At 51.7% G+C, this 20,030-nt stretch overlaps 1 protein-coding gene across 33 annotated transcripts in view; it reads left to right on the forward strand.

Annotated features, from left to right (window-relative positions):
• DYSF (dysferlin) overlaps window positions 1-20,030 on the forward strand; it is a 209,874-nt gene that overhangs the window by 42,744 nt on the left and 147,100 nt on the right. For 16 of the 33 annotated variants that reach the window (XM_044392335.3, XM_048222692.2, XM_044392355.3 and 13 more), the window contains 8 exons: window positions 6,219-6,324; window positions 12,375-12,489; window positions 14,184-14,395; window positions 16,120-16,248; window positions 16,627-16,689; window positions 17,442-17,492; window positions 19,237-19,267; window positions 19,842-19,957. In XM_044392335.3, coding sequence (XP_044248270.2) covers window positions 6,219-6,324; window positions 12,375-12,489; window positions 14,184-14,395; window positions 16,120-16,248; window positions 16,627-16,689; window positions 17,442-17,492; window positions 19,237-19,267; window positions 19,842-19,957 — 823 coding nt within the window. Of the gene's footprint in view, window positions 1-1,706; window positions 5,425-6,218; window positions 6,325-12,374; window positions 12,490-13,727; window positions 13,821-14,183; window positions 14,396-16,119; window positions 16,249-16,626; window positions 16,690-17,441; window positions 17,493-19,236; window positions 19,268-19,841; window positions 19,958-20,030 lie in introns of those variants that run through there. The other 17 variants (XM_044392323.3, XM_044392349.3, XM_026483173.4 and 14 more) reach the window with 3 other exon arrangements.

Raw genomic sequence — 20,030 nt, forward strand, 5'->3', positions numbered from 1 at the left:
AACAGAGTGAGCCACCCAGTCACCCCTGGAATTAGATTTTTTTTTTTTTAAGTTGAATCAGATTAAATGTGGAGGCTGGGCTCCCTTTTGCATGGATGGAGCAAACCGAGGACATTCTGGTTCCTTTCCTGATGGTGTGTTTCAGTTCATATTCATGGAGCTCTGAGGTGCACCAGCAGGTCAAGCATAGGTCCAGTAAAGGAAAGCCTCTGAGTCTGCTTCTGACTGCCTTGTTCTTTGTGTAAAATCAAGTCAAATGCCTTTCCGAGTCCCAATTTCCTCTCCTGTAAGATGGATTGAACTAATAACTGTACCTACCTCATAGGGCTAGTGTTATTTTAAATGAGGGAGTGTAGGTAGGGTGCCTGACACTGTATCTCACGTGCGCTCACTCAATAGGAGGGGAGCTATTATTAGAAGTAAGTTCCATGAGAGTGGGGGCTGGGTTTTGTTGGGTGTGTTGAATAAGTATTTGCCGAATGAATGAATTATAAGATTTTTAGGATTTTATGTTCCAGTTTTAAATTTAAATTTTGAGTTGGTAAAAAACATAAGGGGTTATAAAACAGAAACTGTAAGAAAAAATGGAGTGAAATCGCTCCCTGTTGTCTTTGTCCCCCATCTGTCTAGTTCCTATTTTTTAAGATTTTATTTATTTATTTGAGAGAGAGAGAGAGAGCACAAGCAGGGGAGAGGCAGAGGGAGAGGAAGAGGGAGAAACAGACTCCCCACTAAGCAGGAAGCCCGACATGGGGCTCAATCCCAGGACTGGAGCGTGCCCTGAGCTGAAGGCAGATGTCACCCAGGCGTCCCCCTAGCTGCCCAGTTCTTACCTGTTCCCTGTAGATTACCATTGTCCTTAGTTTCTTTTGTGTCCTTCCAGAGTTCTTATGTTATTGCTTAATCACTAGTATAGATTCTGACTTTCCTCTTTTTTTAAAGAGCATATTTATTTATTTATTTATTTATTTATTTATTTATTTGAATAGATTTCATTTTTGGTATTGTGGTAAAATACACATCTTAACCATTTTTAAGTGTGCGATGCAGTGGTACTAAACATGTTAGCGTTGTGCGGCCATCACCACCACCCACCCCAGAACTCTGCTCGTTTTGTAAAACTGAAAGTCTGTACTTATTAAACAGTAACTCCACTCTCCCCTCCCCCCAGCCTCGTCACCACCATTCATTTGTCTATGACTTCCACTAGTCTAAGTAGTAGGTAGCATATTATGCACACTCTTTTTTTTCTTAAGGTTTTATTTATGTGCTTGAAAGAGGGAGAGAGAAAGAGGAGAGAGCACAAGCTGGGAGGAGGGGCAGAGGGAGAGGGAAAAGCAGGCTCCCCCCTGAGAACGGAGCTGGACATGGGGCTTGATCCCAGGACCCAGAGATCATGACCTGAGCCGAAGGCAGACGCTTAACCAACTGAGCCACCCAGGCGCCCCTATACATACTTTTTGTACTCTGTTTTTTCATTTGACAACGTATCTGGAAGATTTTCCATATATAAGTCTACGGTGCACTGCCCGTTATTTGTGTAGTTGTGCAGTGTTCCATCATATGGCTGTACTATACTTTATTTATGCATCTTCTAGGATGGACATTTGGGTTGCCTCCTGTGTTTTGTTCTTATAAACAATGTTGTGAAAAAGGCCCAATGTTCTGAAATAAAATTGTTTAGATTTTTTTGTGCATCGTTAAAATAAACTTACTTGGCCTCTTTAATGTATAGCCTCCCACCGATGGCTCAGATTGGGAGGCCGCTACCCCAGAGCGTTTCTCCCATCTCCGACAGGACAGTAGCCCTACTGGGTGATGAGTCTGGGAGCCAGTTCTTGAGCCCTGGAGGAAAAACGTGTGCCTTGTCAATGTGTGAACTGCCTGGATCTCTCCCTCCCTCCCCCACGCCAATTCCTGACCTCCCTCTCCGTCTGTGGGATGGCAGCTGGGATTTCAGCCCTCACATTTCTCCTGCGCCCACGTTCCAGTGGCTGCAGAACACCGCCCTGGCAAGAGGGATGGCAGGTCCGGGGAGGCTGGGAGAGCAGTGACATTTTCCTATTGTAGGCTGCAGGGGGTTTCCTTCCCACCTACCCACACGCTCAGAGCTGGCCCTGACACAGCCTCTGCAGGACCCCCAGACCCCTCCTGTGGTCCTACTGAATCCTGTCTGCCACAAGCGGCCACTGCCTGGTGCCACTGCCACTGCCACTCCGGTTGGTGGAGGCCCCTTCGTCTTGATCCGCGGATGCCCTGGGTCTCCCTGAGGGTCTGGGCCCTCCTCCCCCGAGGCTGTCTGAATAAAGCCATCTCCTCCACCCTCTGTGACAGAATGAGTGAAGAGTGGCCGTAAGGGTTTCCTGTGATCAAGCCTCAGACCATCCAAGCTCCCCAGGGAGTCCGGCCAACGCAGTTTGGCCTCCCAGAGCAATTCTGTGGGCCCGCTCTGGGGCTGCCTGCTCCGTAGGTAGTACGGAAGTACGGCCAGAGCCCTGGGGACAGGCAGCCGGCTGTGCGGCCTCCAGCCTCTCCTCCTAGGGGTGGGGGCTTGTGAAGGCCACCCAGCTCCTCCAAAGGACTGGTGCCAAGGCCTGTGACAGGGGTGGGAGGTGGGAGCACTTCAAGGTCCAGCAAGACGTTAAGGGAGGAAATAACAAGCGGTCCCTCCTGGCCCAGGTCTCCCTGCCTCCGGAGGTGCCTGGGCTGGCAGGGGTGGGGCCGGCGCTTCCCGGGGCATTTCCTGCCATTGTTCCCGCCCCACTTCCGGGAATTCTCCGGGGGCGCAGGGCTGGCCGGCCCGGGGCCAGAAAGGGAGGCCACGGAGGGCAGGTCGGCTCTGGCCGCAGCCTCCAGGGCTCGAGAGCTGCCGCGCGAGCAGCACGTCTGCACCGCCGGCCCGCCTCTCAGCCCCCACTGCCCGCTCTGCCCCTCACCCCCACCCCGCTCCAGGTGATCCCGCAGGGAATCGGGGGACTCAAAGGGCTAGGGCAAGCTCAGTCATCCACCTGCTGGAGCCAGTCCCTCTGCTCTGTTGCCCCACTTTTCCCGTGAAGAACGGAGGACTCCTATTGCTGATGTCGCATGGATTCACGGGCCTTTTACACCTACCGTCTTGTCTTTTTGACGTTGCCTGGGCCGTGATGTAGCCCCCCAAAACTAACATGAGCTTGCTCCTGGGTGAGTCACAGAGAGAAACTACCCCAGCTGGAGTTGTTGCACAGAGGAAACTCTATTTGCAGCAAATAAGATCCCCGGGGATAACTTCCAAAGCCAACTCCCCAGCAAGGGGTGAATGGGTTCCTACTATTTAAAATATTTACGTAGGGGAGGCTTGTCATCTACGTAGGGACGGGCACAAGGTGGGTCATGCACCTTAAGGAAACGTGCCTATCCCAACATTGTATGGTATGTAAATGAGGCTTGCGCTCCAACTTGGGCAGAGATTCTAGCATTATCACGAGGTAAAGGTAACTGTCAGTCACTCCATGGGTCCATCCATGGTCCATCTGCGCAGGTGTCAACAGGGAGTTAAGCTCGAACTGGTCTGGGTGGTCTGGGCTGCCAGAGCTCTTCACCAGGACAGTCATTAGGGTTTGAGGGGCAGTTTCGGTTTCCGTCCTGGGATGCTTTGTCAGTGGGGTCTTTCTCCTGAGTGACGAGATAAGCTGGAAAGAAGAGCTAATGGAAAAATGGGGGACAAAGGTCAGTGGGTACAAGCAAGTGAGCAGTAAAGGTCAGATCTTGGGAGCTATGTGGTGACACTGAGGACACTTCAGTCAACCCACTGGTGGCAGGTGCCTTCCCCACGCTGGCCCTGGGACGGAGACCCTCCAGGAGCCCCTGCTTAGTAAGCTATGCTACAAGCCTGCTCCATGCTGCAAAGGAATATAGCACACACCAGTCCGAATTCCAGAAAATGTGACTCCTAGCATCACGAGGAATGAATGTGAGTGAACCTTTCTCTCTTTAGCCCTTTCTTTAGAGAAATGTTAGAAAAATGTTACAAAATTCAGCACAAACCAGGTTATTGCCTTGCTAGCCAGGGAACCTTACGTAAGGTGACCAAGAGTCTACTGGTTCCAAGAAGAATGGAGCTCAAGTGATTTTATTGAGCAGTTATTAATAATTAATAAGCAGCTATTAATTAATTAATTTTTATTGTGGTAAAATATACGTGACAAAACTTACCATTTCTACTACTCTGAATGTGCAGCTCCGTGGCATTAAGCACATTCACAGCTGTGCAACCATCCCCAAGGTCTATCCCCAGAATGTTTCATCTTCCCAAACTGACACTCTGTGCCTACTGAATAATAGCTCCCCGTTTCCCCTACCCCCGGCCCCTGATAACCTCTATTTTACTTTCTTCATGAACTTGCTTATTCTAGGCATCTCAAAAATGTGCAAGCATACAGTATTTGTCCTTTTGTGTCTGTCTTATTGCACTCAGCATCGTGTCTCCAAGGTTCATCCATGTTGTAGCAGGTGTCAGAACTTCTTTCTTTTTTAAGGCTAAGTAATATTTCATTGTAAGCATGTTTTTAATTTATTTTAATTAATTTTATTTTAATTTTTATTGCATTTTATTTATCCATTCATTTGTTTATCCATTCATCTGTTGATAGACACTTGGGTTGCTTTCATTTTTTGGTGATTGTGAATAATGCTGTTATGAACATGGGCGTACAAATATTTCTTCGAGTCCCTGGTTTCATTTCTTTTGAGTATATACCCGGAAGTGGAATTGCTAGATTATATGGTTTGATCCATTTTTGTATTCCCTTTTTCCCCTGCTCATCAACAGAACACAAGGGTTCCAATTTTGCCACATCCTCACCAACGCTTGTTCTTTTCTGTTTTTGGGGTAGTAGCCATCCTAATGAATGAGAGGTGATATCTCACTGAGCAGCCAGTGTTAAAAATCAGCTGCTCAGGGGCACCTGGGTGGCTCAGTCGGTTAAGTGTCCGGCTCTTGGTTTCAGCTCAGGTCGTGATCTCAGGGTCATGAGTTTGGGCCCTGCATTGGGCTCTGTGCTCAGCACGGAATCTGCTTAAGACACCCTCTCCCTCTGTCCCTTACCCCTCACACTCTCTCTTTCAAATAAATACATCTTTTTTTAAAAAATCAGCTGTTTAGGTTAAGATTGAAGTTGTATTTCAATAATACTTCGTAAAACCTCTATTCAAATCAGTTGTTAGAGACACTAGGAAAAGGAAGGTCCCAAATAACAGGTGTGCTGTTTATTCATCAGGGAAAAAAAATTAAGAAGCAGGAGCTGGGAGCACGCCTGTGGTTGTTCACGGTTCATGCCCTGACGGTCCTGTGCAGGAAGCGTGCAGAAGTCCGATGCAGACGTCAGGCGACAGTTCTGATAGACACGGGCCACTGGCTGCCCCTGATTTCCCACCACCGCCACAGAGGTGCAGAATGCAGTTCGCCCATGTCTTAGCTTAGGGGACACAGACTTTTTCCTTGGCACTCTTTGGAGGGTCCCTTAACTGGTCATCGCTTGGTGTCCTAGTCTTTCCTAAGAACCCATGTGTTTATGGGGCCCCCCACCCCCCACCTATGCTACAAGCCTGCTCCATGCTGCAGAGGAATATAGCACACACCAGTCCGAATTGGAGATGCTGCCTTACGTGTGTGCTGTGACAGTCCTGGGCCTCTCTTAGGAGTGGGGCGTGTCTGCCCTGCCCCAGTTTGCTTTTCTCCCTGTCCCTGAAGACAGGAAAGACTGTTCTTCATTTGTGGTCATTGCTGGCCGAGCCCTGGGAAACCGGGATAGGCGGCCTGTGTAGATGTGGGTCAGATGAGTGACTGCAGCTTCAGGGACCCTGCACGGGTCCCCCCGCTTCTAGGAGACCGGTGGATTGCTGAGGTCTGATGGGAAAGGCAGCCCTTCTATGGGAGTATCCAGGCGGTCAGGGGTGGTAGGGCTGGGCCTCTGCGGAGAGGCAGAAAGCTGACCTTGGGAGAAGGGAAGGTGTCTCGCATCCTTGTTCAGGGCAGGGGGCCTGGCCCTCCAGGGATGATGCATGGGGTGACTGGGGCAGGGTGTTAGGGAAACGCGAGGGGTCCTCGGGGACTATGGTGTTCGAGGCAGGTCAGCTTTGTCTGCAGGGTGTTTGTGTGGTAAGGTGGTGATGGTGGTATGTTGGGAGAAGAGCCAGGCACATTAGGCTATTCTCTACATTCTACTTTTCTCTCCACTTAGGTTCTTGGGGGAAGCCCAAGTCCCACTCCGGGAGGTCCTCGCCACCCCCAGTCTGTCTGCCAGCTTCAATGCCCCCCTGCTGGACACCAAGAAGCAGCCCACAGGGGTAAGTGCCCACTGGACCTTTGCATCACGCTAATGTCTGGTCTGAGGCCTTGTCTTTCTGACATGAGTGGTGTGTCATAGTCCAGCTCCCAGCAACCAGGCCTGGCCTGCCCTGGCCAGAGCTTGGGGTGCTGTGGAGGGGGACTGGCATGGAAGGGATGGGAAGGGGACAGGAGGGAGCCCTGGCCCCTCCTGTGAGGCTCAAGTCAGCCTTGCCTCACACCAGCTTGGCCTGCCCCTGGGTCTCCTCCTGCCCTGGAGGGGGGCACGGTCACCTCCTGGGGTTGGTTCTTTACTAGAAATCTGATGACTCCCCAGGCTTCTTGGGCAGCTTTGGTGATGGCTCCCCCAATCTCTTTGGTAGCCCTCCCTAAGCTCCCAGCCCCCATCTCCAGATCTGGAATATCTGAGTCATCTGGGTTACAGATCACAAGGGAAGGGAGACAGACATCCCTCTCCCCTGCCCACCGGAACCTGTCAGACCCTCTTCCTTTCCTCCATTGTCCTTCCTGCCCCTCCCCCCAGCCTTTCCAGTGCTCTTCCAGTCCTACCAGACAATTCCCAGCCCTCGTCTCTGGCTTCCCGTTATTTTTAGGGAGCTAAATATACCCTGCAGGGTTCTTTCTTCCTGGTCAGTAGAATTCCTGACCTTTCCTCTGGGTCAGCTCCACCTCCCAGGAGGCACTGGGGGACTATCCATTTGGAAATACTTCCTCCCGGTGGGGCCTTGGGGATTCCGGGCTGAGTTCTGTTTGCGTGGGGCTACCTTGTGTGTGTGTGTGTGTGTGTGTGTGTGTGTGTGTGTGTGTGTACGTGCGAGGGTGGGGAACCTTGGCTGGCTTGATGAGTCAGGAAGTGGCAAACCTGGGCAGAACTCGGAAAGGAACCACTACTGGGTACTGAGGGCTAGAGAAAGAGAGTGACTGACTGAAGTCACACAGTGACTCCGTGTCCAAATGGGGACAAGTCGGTGGATGGCACATCTCCTGAACTCTCAGGGGTGGGAGTGACTTGAATGGACTCCTGGTCCACTGCCTTTCTGATGCTGGAATTTCCTCCTGAGGCATCTTAGGGCAGTGATGGCTGGATGCTTCCCTGACGGAGAGAGGTTAGTTCCCAGGAGAATCCATCCCTCTCTCGCATGGTGCTCACTGACAGAACATTCTGGTTTAGTGCGGTGATCACTTGGTTTATAACCTCTTCAGGTGCTTCCCGGGTGAAATCTGGAACAGTCCCCTTACATGGAAGGCAGGGGGACACCCAAGAAAGAGGCAAGCCACTCCACATTGGTAGGCGGCAGGGTTAGTAAACTTGGGGACTTACCTATGAGGCATGTCTGGGGTGGCAGCAAGATGAGTAGATCTCTGCACTCATCTACCAAATCTTAAAAGTTTATACAGAGGTCCTAACTGGGTTTAGCCGTGTATCCATACAGATAGTCTCAACACCAGGTCGCTAGCTCAAGACATGCCTGGAGCAGCCTCGGGGAGCAAGGAGGGCAGGCAGAACTTACATTCCCAGGAGAGTGGAGGGGGTGAGAAGCCTCCGATTGGTTTATCATGGGTCAGCTGGTGGGCGAGTCTTCTCAGTGACCTCCTCCAGCATCAATGAGCCTGTCTTCTTCTGAGGAGGAGGTGAGAAGGACTCACCTTCTGAGTCCCCCTTGTCCTCCCCCTGAGCTCTCTAGTCTACTCATGAAGTCTAAGGGTTCTAACGCCAATTTCCAACCCCCACCCCCACCCAAGCAATTCTCTGACCCCAGTTGGGCGCCCTATCATTCAACTCAATTCTGACACTGTCTACCCAGGGACGGCTCTGGGTTAAGGGCTCAGTCCTACAAGACCTCCCCTTCCCCTTCTAATGCCAATCCCAAGTCCAGATTCCCCTGTGCTTCTGACCAACAGGGTCTGGACTGGAAGTTCCTATGATCCCCACCTTGGGTTTGATTAACTTGCTAGAGTGGCTCACAGAACTCAGAAAAACATTCTACTTACCAGATTACCTATTATTATCCAACCTGGAAGCTCTCCAGTCCCTGTTCTTTGTGGTTTTATGGAGGTTTCATTGGCAATTGAACTCCATCCGCAGCCTGGATCCCCTCCCTGGAGGTGGTGGGGGCTGAAAGTTCCACAACCCTCTAAAGGCAAGGTTGGCTCCACTAGCAACCAGATCCCATCCTTCGGTGATTTCCAAAGTCATCTCAGTAGCACAACAAAAGACACCTTGATGGCTCTTATCACTTAGGAAAGTCTAGGGAATTCCTAAAAGGAGCTCAGTGCCATGGACGCACACATTTGTAATTATAAATCACAGTATCACATCCCTAGAGTCAAGATGGACTCCAAGTACTTCTGGATCCTGAAGAGGACCACAGCGTTCTGTAAAGGTGTAGAACACTCCTGGAGGAACCGTAGGTAGCTGGTGAGGGAGATATCTTGAGTCAGGGATCTGAGAAACACTAACATTTACCACTTTATTAAAGGATATGATAAAGCATATGAATCAACAGCCAGATGAGGAGATACATAGGGCACAGTCCTGAACAAAAGAACTTCTGCCCTTGTGGAGCTTGGGACCCGGTTCGGTGGCACATGGATGTATTCTAGTTCCCTCAGCATGGAAACTCTCTGAAAAAAAGGGACCAAAAAACTTGAGTTTTTAATGGAGGCTTCATTATAGTCATGATTGACTAAGTCATTGGTCATTGGCTGATGCAACCTGCAGCCCCTCTCTCCTCCCCAGAGATTGGGGGGGGGGACTGAAAGTTCCAACCCTCTGATCACATGGTTGGTCCTCCTGGCAACCAGCTCCTACCCTTCCGTGGGGTCCAAAAGTCACCTTCATTAATAACAAGACACCCATTTTACCTTTATGGCTCTGAGTGTTTTCAGGAACTGTGGATGAAGACCCAATATTTCTAAGAAGTATAGTTTGGTCACCTGAATGACCAAATCTGTGTTTCTTATAAATCATTAAATCACAGCCCCCAATGCCTCCATCCAGGGTTCCTAGCTTCTGGCTGAGCTGCTCAAACATCTCTCCACTCTTGCCCTCTGGACATCTGTGACTGGTGTTTCTTGCAAGTTCTCCTGCACTTGGGCCCCTCCAAGCTCAGACGCCTGTCCAGCCCCTGAGACACCTTTTCACACCTGGTCCCTGTCCACGGGGCTGAGCCAGGTTGGTGACCGTCCCCGAATGCCTCACCTTTCCTCCTCCGGCTCTTTGTTCCCACACTCTGTGCTCCTTGCTCACCAGCTGGGAACCTGCCACCTTCTCCTTTCTGGGCTGGGAGCCTGCCTGTCTGTAGAGATTGCCAACCCTTCCCAGACCGTGTCTCCAGGAGGGTGTGTAAAGCCACAAGGGATGGATGGGAGAGGGAGTTGAAGCCCTGCTTGGTCGAGCCCCCGGCTGAGCACAGCCTGGGGGAGGTGGAGCCAGGATACAACTCTGGCCTGTGGAGAGTGTCTGGGTCCATCTTCTAGTGCCTGTGACAGCACTAGGTCACGGAGCAGCCCCAGGTCCCGAGACCCTCTGAGCTGGGGCTTCCCACCTGGGACCGGGGGCTGTTGCCCCGTAGCGGGAGGCACAGAGAACTGAGGCTGTGCTCAGAAGGGACAGAGACCTCTGCAGGATTCTCACTGGCTGTTCACTGAGGCTGATTTCCGGGCTGGGCCCCGTGGGCAGAGCATACCAGGAGTGCCCAACTGAGTTTAGCTCAGACTGTCAAAGCAACCTGCGGAAGGAGTGATGGGAGTGAAGACAGGGCCTGTGGGATCTTTGGAAAACCCTGGAAGGACTGAAAAGAGGAAGAAGGCTGGGGGTGGCCATGAAGACCTGCTGTAGGCTGGCCTGTGGACTCCATTGGCCTGGCACTCAGTATTCTCAGCCACATCCCTTCAGAGCTGTGTGCCACGAGAAGATGCCAAATCTATCCTCAGACAGATTCTAGACTGACTACTATTATTTATTTTCATATTTAAATTGTCCCCAGATTTGGCCAGTGGGAGTCCATGAAAATAGGTTTCTGTGTCCTTTGGACATGTTTCTATCATTCTTTGGGTATTTCCTTGCTTTCTGGCACAAAGGGTTCCAGGGTCATCTACCTTCCCTGGACTATCCCTAGAATTACTTATTTTTCCAAAGAGTCCAACTTGCCTTTTGATGAAGCGTGAGAAAGCCCCAGGACGGTTGTTAAAAATACAGATGCCCAGGTCCACCCCAGACCTCCTGACTGGGATCTCCAGGAGTTCATGGGTGGTGATGAGCAGGTCTGGGCACCCGGCTGGGGCCCCAGAAGCTGTTCTTTCCTCCTGGGGCTCCCGGATCTTAGGGTGATGGCTCTCTGCCTGCTCAAGTGGCGACACCTGCTGGTGGTTCTCAAACCTGCATGGCAGGCAGTGAGGGCAGTGCCTTGGTTGCCGACGGAAAGGGTCTCTTTGCCTTCCTGGCCTCTCCCCGGGTCTCCTGGGAGCTGAGATGGCGCTGGCTTCCTTCCTTAGCATTCTGAGCCCCACCCTTCCACTGGTCCTGCCCTCTCTTAGCCTGGTTGCCCCTGCCCAGGCCCTAGTCTGGGGTTCATGCCCCAGACCTGGAGCCACCCAGTGTACCTTCGGCCCTTTCTGTGTCAGGACCAGGATTCACCCAGGGAGTTTCTGGAATCCCTAATATTACTCAGTAGAGATGTCTAGTGACCTATGCTGAGTCGCTCAGAGGACATTATGCATTATTAACAATTATATTTATAAAGGATTTTTCAAAACCTGGGAAATGCTTACTGTCTAACATAAGTAAAATAGAAAAGCATTTTATATAAAGCAGGGCTGTACACTATGTGTTTAAAAAGATTGGAGAGAATTATATCAAAATGTGAATAAAGGTCGAATTATAGCAATTTGTTTTCTCTTGCATTTTCTTTTATTTCTTTTTTTTTTTTTAAAGATTTATTTATTTGAGAGACAGAGTGGGAGTGTGGGTGGGAGGAGGGGCAGAGGGAGAGAATCCCAAGCAGACTCCCACTGAGCGTCGACCCCTATGCAGGGCTTGATCTCAAGACCTATGAGATCATGACCGGAGGCGAAATCAGGAGTTGGACACTTAACCGACTGAGCCACCCAGGCGCCCTGCATTATTATTATTTTTTTCTTTAAGGTTTCTGTACCCTCTAAACTTTCTTAAATAGAGCATTTATTATTTTGATCCATAAAAAAGCTGCCCCAGGAGGCCTGCTGGACCCGTGGTACCAGGGAATGCTGGGCCAGGCCCCGCTGGCCTAGGAGCTGTAAGGCTGGGGAGGCTGCCGAGGCTGTTCCTTTTCCTCAGGTTCTGGGCCCTTCCAACAGTGCAGGTCTTGTGTGGAGGGCAGTGCGTCCATGGGGTGAAAACACAGGGCGCGCTTTCCCGGCCTGTGGGAATGAGGCGACTAGTCATTCTCCTTTCGGCTTGTCAAAGCGGGAACAGCTGAGGTTGAGGTGGGGGACAGGGGTGCTTCTGGGAGGGAAGAGAGCTCCGAAAGGTGAGCAGCACCCTGAGACTCTCAGAGCTAGCCAGCGCTGGAGCAGAATGAGGCTGAGATGTCTGTGGGGAGACAGAGGAGGGCCCTCAGCTGAGCAGAGTGGCCACGGAGGCTTTTTCCTGTTGTGGGCCTAGACTGAGAGTTGAAAAACCCTGCAGGAGAGCTTGAATTGCAGATTCATTTATAGAAGCTTATGATGTGCTCTCTCAGCTAATTTCATCCCCATCTGGCCCTACGAGGAAGGTCCTATTGCTGCTAGTACCCTCATTTTACAGACAAGGAAAGTGAGGCACAGTGAGGTTCTAGATCTCGAGCGAGATCGCACAGCTTCGGAGAGGTAGAAGCTGACTCCGGGCTTTGGACCCCTTGACCATGCTGATGGGCCCCTGGGGGTGGCTTTGCCCCAGCCTCCTGCAAACCTGACCCCCGTCAGAGCCATTTTCCTTGGCGAAGGGGTAAAAGGAACAGGAAGGATGCTGGCCGGTGCCGGTCCGAGGCCGATGCACTAACCTGCTGCCCTCCCACCCCATCTCTTCCAGGCCTCGCTGGTCCTGCAGGTGTCCTACACGCCACTCCCTGGAGCCGTGCCCCTGTTCCCACCCACTGCATCTCTGGAACCCTCCCCGACTCTGCCTGACATGGATATGGTGGCTGGTGAGGAGCCCACCCTGGCAGGGCCCTGGAAGAAGCCCAGCAGCAGGGCTGCAGCCTGGGGGTGGGAGGCCAGAGGGAGGCTTCAGGCAGCCTCTGCGGCCCTCCCTAGGTCGGGGTCTGCCTGGGTCCAGAGAAGAGAGGACACCAGTGGGTGGGGAGTCCTGGGAGCTGCCTCCTGCCAGGCAGAGAAGGTGCCAGTAGGATTAGTGTGAGGAAGCCCTCCTGGGGAGGGGCTGAGCCTGGGCTGCTGCTCTGTGCTAGACACCTCTCAGCTGGGCATGGCTGTGCGGGGATGGGGTCTGCCCCCGGTGATACGCGGGGCCACACCCGCTCCCCGGAGGCGAATGCTTCCCTGCTCTGGCACTTCATAGGCCTTTGGCGATGGCCTTGTAACATCAGAGCTAGGTTTTCCTTGAAAGAGCCCTGGGCCCATGTCAGGGGACGTGAGTTCCTTTCTTGACTTTAGCACCAAGTAGCTGTGTGACTTTGGGCTGGCCACTCTCCCTCTCTGGGCCTATAGTTTATCATTTGTGAAATGAGCAGACTGAGTTAGGAAGTTCCAAGGTTGTGTCAGTTCTCTTCACTTGCCTCTGCTGGCCTTGTCACAGGAGGAGCCAGCCCAGGGTGCTTGGCTTGCCAGTGTGGGGCTGGTGAAGCCTCCATGAGGCCCAGCCTGCTGGAATGTGCAGGAAGCTACACAGATGGGCCAGGTGGGGACTTGGCCATGGCAAAGAGTCTGCAGTTTCTCTCCCGGTGAAGGGAGCTAGAGACAAACACAGCGTTAAAACCTGAGCAGCCTCTGGTGGGGGTGTGCTCTGTCTGTCCTGCCCAGCCACGTTGTTGGAGCTCCACACTGTCTGAGCTTGGAGATGGGAGATCAATCTGGATCAGGGCATAGGTTGCTGGGGAGGGCGGGCAGTGGGCAGAGAGAAGGGGTGCTCCTGGTGATAGCATGGGGAGAGTGAAGGGCCCAAGTGTTCTGGGACCACCTTGGAGGTGGGCCTGACAGAGTTAGGGTTTGGGCCACTCAGAGCAAGTTCCCAAAGTGACAAATTCCCACTCCTGCCTGGAAGGTGGTGAGAAGGGACGGTGTCCAACAGACATGGGAGCTGTTTCTGAGCTTTGTGCCAGGCTGGGGCAGCCAGGGAGAGTGGGCTTGGGGTAGGGGTGCCCTAGGTTGGCTCCCCTCACCCAGTGCCCTCCTCGCCTCCTGGGGCTGTGCCCTGCCCCTATGCCAGGTGGGGGACAGAGCCGGGCTGAGACTTGGTCCCTGCTCAGTGACAGCACCGTGGACACGAGATACTCTGGAAAGAAGTGGCTGGCCCCCACGGGTGAGACACGGGTCAGGCTGTCCCGATCCTGATCCTACCACCCGTAACTGGCTCATTGCTGCCATCTGTCAGCTCACCAGAGTGGGACCTGGGGCGAGTGGTCAGAGGGGCTGATCCTGCAGGACATGGTGGGGAGGGCTAGGGCCATTCTGTTTCCTTCCTGTTGACTAACTGGACTGACTGCCCTCACGTCTCAGCTGTTGGAAGCTCCTTCTTTCTCCCTCATCCATCCTGGCTCACTGACAGGAGGGGAGTGGGTGGTGGGTCTTCGTGCCCAAGCCCTTTGGCTCCTCCATTGGCTGGGCAGGGGTCCCAAGCACCGGACCAGAGGGACCAGGCCTTATTAGCACCCTCTCCGCCCAGACACAGGAGGAGAGGAGGACACCGAGGACCAGGGGCTCACGGGAGATGAGGCAGAGCCATTACTGGATCAGAGCGGTGCCCCAGGCCCTGGGGCCCCCACCACCCCGAAGAAGCCACCTTCCCATCCACCCCCCTACCACCCCGGGAGCAAGAGGAAAAGAGGTGCTCCCACACCCAGAAAGCTGCTGTCGGACAAACCGCAGGACTTCCAGGTAATGGGCTGACTCTCTGACCACAGTCTCCTCTTTTAGCTCATGTCCGTCCAGCCTGGGGCAGGTTCTAAGGGCTCTCCTAGGCAGGAGTCTGTGGTTTCCCCGGGTCCCCGGCAGATGCGGAATGAGCAGTTCATGGGTTGTGGCCTCAGAACACAGCCCCTGGTTTTGTTCTTTGAAAAAAAACGGGGGTGGTGGAGGCAGCACTCAGAGGTTCAGCCTATCTTCACATTTGTTACGTGTTTTCCAGCCAGGGTTTATCTGGCTAGCTAGCTTTTTGCTCCTCGTAGTGTGGTCCTTGGGCCAGCAGCAGGGGCAGCACCTGGAAGCTGGCTGGAGAGGCAAACTGCCAGGCCTGCCGAGTCAGAATCTGCATTTTAACAAGCCCCCGAACTAGGAAGCCCTGTCTAGCGCTGTTTTCTCTCTTGATCCATTCCCTTCCTTATGGCCGTGGATTCTTCCGAAGGTCATGCAGGATTTGAGCTTGTTCACGCGCGTGGGCAGGGGGAGGGACAGAGGGAGAGACAGAATCTCAAGCAGATGCCACGCTGAGCATGGAGCCCGACTCGGGGCTCAGTCACACGATCCGGAGATCACAGGTCTGAGCCAAAACCGAGAGTCAGATACTTACCAACTGTGCCAGCCAGGTGCCCCAACCCTTTGGCATATTTTAATCCAAAAATCCATCCCATTTTATTTGCATTTTAATTTTGGTTCTTTGCTTATTCTTTTTCTTTTCTATGAAATTTCCCATGTTGATATAGTTGCATTTAGTGATATTGAGCTCCTCAGAACTACTTTCAAAGTTAAAAACAGGAAACTTAGCTCTTTACTGAGTGCCACAAATTGTAAAAATACATTTTAGTTCTAAACTGTGATAATTTAAGCTGTAACCACTGTGTATTTGCCTGAGAGACAAAATTCTGACATTATTATTATTTTTATTCCCAAGTGATGAACTTATTGCCTTTTTTCTCCCTAAAAAAATCAACGTATGTTTACTGTAGAAAACTTAGAAAATACAGGAAAATGAACAGAATAAAAATCATGGAGCTTCCTTCCTATTGTTATTAATAATATATTCTTCTATAGTACGGCTTTAAAAAAAGCATTGATTGGTCTATTGATAAATAGCTGCTGATTAAAACTTAAAACCAGTAAACATCTTATTTTTCCATGAAAATTGTTCTCAAATTTTAAAATTTCATGTTTTAAAATATTTTGCCTAAATCTGGAAGCACAGATATTCCTGAAACCTTAAGTTCAATGGAGAAAACTGAATTTATTTCTCAGAATGCAAGAAAACGTTGTATCTTATAAAGAATAAAGTGGGGTCATGTCACCGTGTCAGCTCAGGCTCTGAGGGAGCTGTCAGTGAAGAAGGTTCAGGCTGCTTAATCCGCCGACATCAGACGGTCTGAGGGAGGGCTTGTGCCAATGGCTGCATGAAATGAGCTGGGGTCTGGGTCCTTGGCCCAGGCCCAGAGTTTAATGCTGGGAGCTTCCTTGGGGCAGCTTGGCAGCTCTTGTGCAGAACTATGGAATTTTATAGATGGAAGGGACCTTGGTCAGAAAATATGGCTGTTCTTATAATGCTCTTCCTAATACCTTTTAATACCCTTCCCGAGAAGCCAGCAGTGAGAATGGTCCCTGAGATCTCTTGACTCTCTTGGGGACTGACTACTTCCCCCTTCCTCCTGCTCATGCTTCCTCTTGGCTTTCAGATCAGGGTGCAAGTGATTGAGGGGCGCCAGCTGCCAGGGGTGAATATCAAGCCTGTGGTCAAGGTCACGGCTGCCGGGCAGACCAAGAGGACACGGATCCACAAGGGAAACAGCCCACTCTTCAACGAGGTGGGACGTGCTGGATATTAGGACGAGGACCACAGTGGCCCATCCCAATTGGGAATGCCCAGCCGACACCTGACAATCCATTCGGTTTTTGTATTGAGAGATATGCTGGGTCCTCAGTAGGTTATGGGAGGAACTGGAGGGAGGGTTCTAGCCGGAGGGCCAGCCACCTGCCCTGTCCGTGAGATGACAACCTCCCTGAGGTCAAGGGAGGAGCAGCCCAGAACTTGCAGAATCCCCAGAGCTCATTGTTGGGCTGAGCTCAGTCCACACTTCTGGGTGGACAGGACCTGAAGGCTGTGGGCGGCGGCCGACCCTCTCCTCAGCACCCCCCCGGTGTCGGCAGGCTCTCATCTGTTTCCCTTTTGCCCTGAACCACAGACTCTCTTCTTCAATGTGTTTGACTCTCCCTCGGAGCTGTTTGACGAGCCCATCTTTATCACGGTACGTCTCAGCAATCGGTGTTCTCTGGGGGTTACGTGTATCCTTGCGTGCACACCGTGCACGTGTGTATGTGTCGTATCAGCGTGCATGTGTGTGCGTGCCTATCGGTGTGAGTGTGAGTGAGTGTGAGGAAGGAGCCACGCAGCCCGGGGCACGGGTGATGGGGAGCGGCTCACCGCCGAGCTCTGCTGGTCACAGAAATGCCTTCAGCAGCTCAGGTGGAGGCAACAGCCGAGTGGGGAACCCCCACTGCCCAGCACCCCCACAGGGGCCGCAGGTCAGGGGTCTGAAATCATTCTTGCAGTGGACCCTGATACTCATTTTATTTTGTTTGCCCATGTGTCTGTTTCTGGCCAGGATTTTCTTTCTTTGGGCCTCAGCTTTTTTTTTCTTCTTTTTTTGGCCTTCCTTCTGAAAGGTGGGATAGCTTAGCTGTTGAGCGTGTGGGCTCTGGAGCCGCTGTCTGGGTTCTGGGGGTCCTGCCTCTGCCGTTTCGGGGTTGTGTGATGCTGTACATGTCCTGTAGTCTCTCTGTGCCTCTGTTCCTTCATCTGTAAAATGGGCATAATAATAGTACCTGGTACTCAGGGGGTTCCTGTGAGCGTTACCATTGCTCAGAACAGTCTCTGGAACAGAGCGAGTGCTCTGAGTGTTGGCTGTTACTGTCTGGGAGGGAAGAGTTGTTGTGTTGGGTCCTGTCTGGGCCAACATTTCCTTGTAAATGAGAGTTTTAATTTCTCTTCCTCCCGCAGGTGGTAGACTCCCGTTCTCTCCGGACAGACGCTCTCATTGGGGAATTCCGGGTAATTATGTATTTTCTTTGAGAGCCGTTAGTTCTCGCCAGTTCACGCTAGTGGAGGCTCTGTACGTAACGTGCAGAGGCTGCTGCTTCGGGGGTCCTGTTCCTCTCGGTCTGTGTTGGGGAAATGCAGTTAAAGAAAAAAAAAGACAAAATCTTCTCCAAACTCAGAAACCGTCTCCACAAAGGTCGTAGAGGAAGAGCGGACTCTTACTGAGTAAGTTGCAGTCCAGAAGGTGAGGCTCATGGCAGGCGACCCACTAGGAGATTGTGGAGGCTGAAGGAATCCTGTACACCGCCGAGCAGATCCAACCCACCCGGCACCCATTCTCAGCACAACGAGTCCTCCTGGGCCACACGCCAGTCATCCCGGCGACCTGGGAATTGGGTTGACCATCGGTGTTAGCTAACTGACTTTCTCCGGAGGAAAAAACACAAAAGCTTGCGTTTTTGTGATGAGGGTTGTTTTATAACTTGGAGCCAGGCCTGTGCCAAAAGCAGGCCCCTTCCTTCCCACAGAAAAAGCAGAGAAAGCACTTACATTTACAAGGTTTCTAAGGTAAAGGATCTGACAGACAGGGCGGAGAGGAAAACCCCTTCCCTTGTGTCCAACGGGGAGTTGAGCCTCTGCCTTCTGATTCGTATTTGTCCTTACGACTGGGCAGGCAGTGAAATGGGCGGTTAGGCAGCCCTCCTCCTAGTTCCGATTCGGACCACCGTGACAGTGGTGCTCTGCGCCCTGCAGGCACCCTCACTCTGGCTTGGGAGTGGGGACCAGACGTGGAGTCCAAGGGGATGAGGGTGCGACACAGGGGAGACGGGGGAGCCTGCCCCCCCCCCCATTTGTCCAGACAGTGCAGAAGTGAAGAGCGCACTTTGGAGAACCAAGGACTGACGAGCACTCAGCTCACAGGGAGGCATCAGCAGGTCTCAGAAAGCAAAGGCAGCTAGGAGTGGAGACCTTCAGGAATGCAGTTCTCACTGATTTTCTCATTTTCGAATCTTTAGGCATTGATCAAATGGAAAGAAGGGGTACAGGCTTATTTTAACCTCCCCTTGCTATCCAAATAAACTATGGCCTCTTCTCTGGGAAGTAGTCACAAGATAGAAAACGAAGTCAATTTTCCTGGAGAAGCAGTTTTAAAAAGAGTGGGATCGAACCTGGGTCATTCTGTAATAAATGGGGTTCTATGTCCCGAGTCTCTGATCTTTGAAGCATGCTCTTGGTCTGAGAACCCAGAGGTGAAGGTAAAACGTTATTTTCTTTTTTTCTAATTATAAAAGTAATCCATGATCAAAAAGGATTTTTTAGACCAGTTCTAGATTCATAGCAAACTCGAGTGGGAAGTACAGAGTTCTCCTGTGCCTCCAGCTGCCCCAGGCACAACCTCCCTGACCATCAATGTCCCGCTGATCCATGAATTCTTACAGAAAATTATAAAATACAGGAAAGAAAAAATAAAAAAATAGAATAAATCTACCACCTTACTGTACCAGCCAGAGATAGCCCTGTTACCGTTTTGTCGTGTGCGTTCTGCTCTCTCTTCCCTACGCACAGACAACCCTTACCAACCTTTGATCAACACGGACTCTGCTCTGTTTTCCATGTGATGTCAGCTGATGAACGTTTCCCTGTGTCTCCAGATGATCTTCAAAGCATGATTTTTAATGTGATGGCATAATGTACCATACTTCATTTAACGCTCGAAGGGCAAGCGTTTGACTTGTGTTTCTCGGTTTGATTTCAGATGGACGTGGGTACCATCTACAGAGAGCCCCGTGAGTCACGTCCTCATCGCTTTGGTCATATCCTTGCATTTTGACTCTGGAGGCTGTTGGGGACAGCCATTCGGGACAATCACCTTTTTTCCTTGGGGGTTTTAGAATTTAGAGATAGAGTCTAATCCTGGAGATGAGAGCTGCAGGCTTCCATCTTCCAACTAAACCAGGCCCTCAGGGAGATCAAACCTTCACCTGGGCCTCCGCTGGCCCAGTCAGAGATGCTAAATCTGGAAGGCCCCAAGCAAGGGTTGTTGGAAACGAGGTCCCTTCTGACAAGGATGGGCCATTTCGATAATAAGCTTGGATTTCTTCACACCCTGGCTTCTGTTCTGGTCTGGGCATTTCCTGAGAGGGAAGTAAATGGCCTGGGGTCTGACTTTGGCAGCCTCTTCTTGGTGTTTCTGTTGACATTTCTGACTTGGGCCCACATGAACACTCAATGTCTGGCCCCCATGTCCCTGTGAATAAATCCCTCATCTCACCCACATGTGGTTGGCCCCAGGCTTTGGATGTGGTTGCAGACTTGGGTCCTTCCAATTCTGCCATTGCCAATGCATGTTGTCTCTTTTAGGACACGCCTATCTGAGGAAATGGCTTCTCCTCTCGGACCCTGACGATTTCTCTGCTGGGGCCAGAGGTTACCTGAAAGCGAGCCTCTGTGTGCTGGGGCCCGGTGATGAAACGCCTGTGAGTACCTTGGCGGGGCCCTCCTCACATCTCCTCTACCTGGCAGGAGAGGCACCGGACAAACAAGCAAAAA

Source organism: Ursus arctos, unplaced genomic scaffold, assembly GCF_023065955.2.
Source record: "Ursus arctos isolate Adak ecotype North America unplaced genomic scaffold, UrsArc2.0 scaffold_8, whole genome shotgun sequence".
NCBI classification, from domain to species: Eukaryota; Metazoa; Chordata; class Mammalia; order Carnivora; family Ursidae; genus Ursus; species Ursus arctos.